We start from the raw sequence: 4330 nt of genomic DNA, 5'->3' as shown, positions 1-4330 counted from the left end.
GAGGAGAGGAAGACTGGGATAAAGCTATGGGGAGGTTCCAGAAACATCGGAGAAACAATAATGATAAATGAGATTGGAATCATTAATTAAAAGAGGGTTGCCATGCAGATCCGTTGGACTGGAATTTTCAGGTTGGTCCTCGTGCAGCATCCTTCCTTAATTCAGAGGAAAACTGTCCGTTTGGATTTCAATCCTGGGATTACGCTTGCGTTATTATCCAAGTTATTTTCGTACTGTATATTTTATCCTCGAAGTGCCATCCCGGTGACTTGTGAATTTCTTCGGAAACTCGTGACGAACTCTTCGAAGTGAAGCTTCGTACTTGAGTATCTACAGGAGACCTGCAGATTATGCTACCAGATTAAGTAGAGTTTATTTTCATGAAGTACTTTGCAAAACGTCGACGATAGTCTGGACTTTGGCATTTGACTGGTTTGATCTTATCTGTTATGTCTTTCGAACTGATGCACCTTCTTACATGTATTTTATCCTTTGCATAATTCTTGACTACTTTGTAACAAATGGAATCGATGTGTATATAGGTATATTGTACTGGGCACTCTACAGTTTTATCCGATAGACCTACTCTCTCTCGCTCTCTCGCTCTCTCTCTCTCTCTCTCTCTCTTTTGACGATTTCCTTCCTACCGGAAGTCCTCAACTACTTTTGGTATCTAAGACCTACTCTCTCTCGCTCTCTCGCTTGTAACAAATGGAATCGATGTGTATATAGGTATATTGTACTGGGCACTCTACAGTTTTATCCGATAGACCTACTCTCTCTCGCTCTCTCGCTCTCTCTCTCTCTCTCTCTCTCTCTTTTGACGATTTCCTTCCTACCGGAAGTCCTCAACTACTTTTGGTATCTAGTTTCAATTGTAGCGTCTCGACGGGTGGCGTTTTGTCAAGGGGGTTGGTACGGCTATAATCCTTAACGTTCTGTCTGGACGTACGTTTTCAACCTGGAAACCATCCAAACTCTCGTAATGATAATAATTTCAAGTGAAACCGCTTACAACGTAACATATAATGTCATTCGCTTTCTAGATTCGCGTTCCTTTGGATCACATACCAAATTTCATACGTGACAACAAGAAGCGGGTTGGATTATTTGATTTTTAGTGGAATACATATTGTTATATGTATATCTGTTGCATGCTGCTCTTTGTATCTCTAGTATGTATATACAGATATAGATATATATGTACATGTAGTATTCATGCCTGAGCAAACATTTGATGAAAACATGATTTTTGCTTTTGAAATGTAATAATCTTGGTATCGCAAAATATTTTATCGTTTATCCGAAAAATAAAAGTAAATAATCGTGCACATCGAATTGCTGGAATTTAAAGAGTGCTGTATTTAAAAAAAAAATTAATTATATCGTAATTATCAAATACGAAAGTCGATTGTTTTCTGGTGATTATATGCAAATTTTTTATAAAGTCATTTTATGTACAAGCATACCGTATTCCTCAATCGAAATGTGATACTACTTACGCAATGGTGTACTTTGATACAATATCGTGTGAATACTTGGACTGTGAGCACAGAGCGTTGTATGGTATCGATACAAACTCAAACAGCATCCGTGCGGAAAGAAACGTTCATTCGAGTTCGAATACGAAAATAAATATCGCGAATAAAGAGTCCGGAATTAATTTCCAGCTTGCACGCCAGGTTATACCGTATATTTTACTACGGCTTCTCTTTTTTCTTTTACAACTACGGATCGTCACACAAATAATATATATCCGAGAATCATCGGAATCCCACGTATTCATATTTCGCTCGTTTTTTAAATTATATTTTTGTTTTCGCACATGTACCATCCCTTTCCATTTTCTCCTCATCCCCCATACCCGCGCATATCCAAGCAAAGCGTAGCGTAAAAGGCTTCGGCTTCGGTGTGGATTTTACAGGGCAAACTGGTTGTTATTAAAATTATCGAATACGAGTGAAAAAAAGTGCGTCACGCGAAAGCTCGCTCGCACGTTGCTGCACATCGAGCTGACAGGCTGCGAGGGGTGAGAAATGGAGATTCGGCAAAAAAGCTTTTTAAAGTGATAGCACTTTCACCCGTTTGCAGTGCGGCATTGAATACATTTAAATATTCCTGTTTGGTAAGCGTGACCACTCGGGCTCCGGCATTTCCCAATCCTGATATTTTTATTTTCCACAATATATTTATCGGCACTCGTGAAAATTTGTACAAGGCCAAGGGATGGCCGGTACGTCAGGATCCCATTTTCGCGTGTCGCCCGGAAACGTGAAATATTCCGTACGTCAAGGGTTAAGAAACCGCTAGGAGCCACAGTATCAGCTCTAGCTCTAGTCAAACTCTCGATCGTGGGGTTGGCTCGTTGGTTAGAGGGTAAAAGGTGGGGTTAAGTTAGGTACGATCTCTTATCGGGCCTGAGTAGCGAGTCTACCCACGTTCTCCTTATCTTTCTCACCCCTCCCCTCCCCCTCTCCAAACAGAGTGAACTTACAACCCCACTACACACAGGATGCTCCAAGTACACATGGATATACATGGCTATGGGTATACACACGCGTATCATCCCTTGAGGTACTTGCCGAGTTTAAGTGTCTATCTATAGGGGTGCGTCTCAACCCTCATCAACATCGACGTATCACTCGTCATGATTCTCACCATTGCGCCACTATCGATTGAAGTTTATAGCGCGTTTATCGGTTCTCGTTAATACCAATCGGCAAATCCGTGCACGCGTGCCCGATATCCACGTATAAATTGCAAGAGGGTAGACACGGGAATCGCAGTCAACCGCAGTCGACCCTCCGGTGGGGACGATGATGCTTTGTACGGGGGGTGATGGAAAAGTGGATTTTCATTAAGGGGGAACATAATTAGAAGAAAAGTCATAGCATAGCTGTGTACAAAAGGTATTGGTTCGGCTCGGTGGTGCAGAGAGACAAATTAGCGTAAATTATTATCGCATCCCCTAGATCCCTTCTGCCTCTACGAAAAGCTCGTGGGAAGAAAGATACGAGCGATTCGGAAAAGTTTTTCGTATCCGGAAGTCTTGGGATCTTTTGCGAAAGATCAGCGTGCGAAGATTGGTTTGCGTAGTCGCACTCGGTTCATGGTTACTTTGTTTTTCGGCTGGAGCGTGCCTACCGTGGGCCGCTGGGAATTTATGATTTAGGAAAGTTCATAAACGGGGTAGGGTTAACGCTCTGCTTTGTGAGTGGTCGTGTATAAAGTTGTAATGCCGAGACGAGTTCAGCATCAGCATACCGGGTTTACTGGGTTCGTGGGGGGACGCGAAGGAAGGGGCGCGAAAAAGTGAAGACGAAGGAAGTGTCGAGAGTAAATGGGAATTGCCCAGTGTAAGCATTCCTAACTACGTTAGGTCTTACATTTACCAGGGGTGGCTGGATGTGGGGGACGGAGCAAGCTCGTCTGCTATTTCAACCCTCTAATAGCTACCAGCGATCCGATCGATGATCTCGGGTCGTGGATGTTTTATTTGACGTTCGTGAAATCTTTAAGGACGTCGACGTAGACGACCGATGATCCTGATCGCGTTCGATATTTAAGGCGTCTGATGTTGGCAATAATATACTTTTTCCCGTAGACGTTACATTAAAATATCAGCTCGCGTCTACTTGGACCAGTACATTTCTATACCCTTAGCCAATTTTACGAATATTTCTCGAATTAATTTAACGATCACGTCGATGCCTCGAGGGCCAAAGCCGGAAAACTCACTTCGAGTAGAATTCGAAAGTTTTGATTGCAACAGCCTCCCCCCCCCCCTCGTTCCTTCGTATCCTTTTGACTTGAGCCAATTGGTTTAGAAGTTCAAGTCGGCTCGACTGGACTCGAGAAAGACTGCAGAGCTATGAGAAAGCAGACAATGACCGAAGGCTGATGACTCTGAATGAATTAATTAGCGAGAAACAGTATTGCTTATTGGGACGAACGGTTCACTGATATTCTACAATTTTTGTTTCAGGCTCCAGGAAACGAGGCACTACCGATACACCACGTGGAGGTAAGCGGACTCGCGTGGTAACGCGTAGCGTAATATCAAAACAGGCGTACGCCATTGTTCATGGTACGTCTATTATTAAAGTAGAAATTTACACAATATATTTGAACTCTAAACGTTTCACATTGCTAATGAGCGGCCGGTAACAACGGGCACTGTAATGCGTGAGGCTCGAGAATGAAGACGTCAAAATGTAATAATGAGCCCAATAAATCGTCCTTGCGTTTGTCAGGCTTAGTACATCCATTGATGCTCGCGTTACTGGCTACTGGTGGTGTGGCGATTGGGGGGAGGGGGGGCTGGGGGGGG

The 4330-nt window shown here is 43.2% G+C and overlaps 1 protein-coding gene across 6 annotated transcripts in view; it reads left to right on the top strand.

Annotated features, from left to right (window-relative positions):
- Nucleotides 1-4330, top strand: part of LOC107274768 (hemicentin-2) — a 156655-nt gene that overhangs the window by 47147 nt on the left and 105178 nt on the right. For all 6 annotated transcript variants that reach the window (XM_015754263.2, XM_025091968.1, XM_025091967.1 and 3 more), the window contains one exon: nt 3986-4024. In XM_015754263.2, coding sequence (XP_015609749.1) covers nt 3986-4024 — 39 coding nt within the window. The remainder of the gene's footprint in view (nt 1-3985; nt 4025-4330) is intronic.

Source organism: Cephus cinctus, unplaced genomic scaffold (genome assembly GCF_000341935.2).
Source record: "Cephus cinctus unplaced genomic scaffold, Ccin1 Ccin1_scaffold0101, whole genome shotgun sequence".
NCBI classification, from domain to species: domain Eukaryota; kingdom Metazoa; phylum Arthropoda; class Insecta; order Hymenoptera; family Cephidae; genus Cephus; species Cephus cinctus.
Note: the sequence above shows the minus strand (reverse complement) of the source record. Positions and strands in the feature narration are given on the sequence as shown.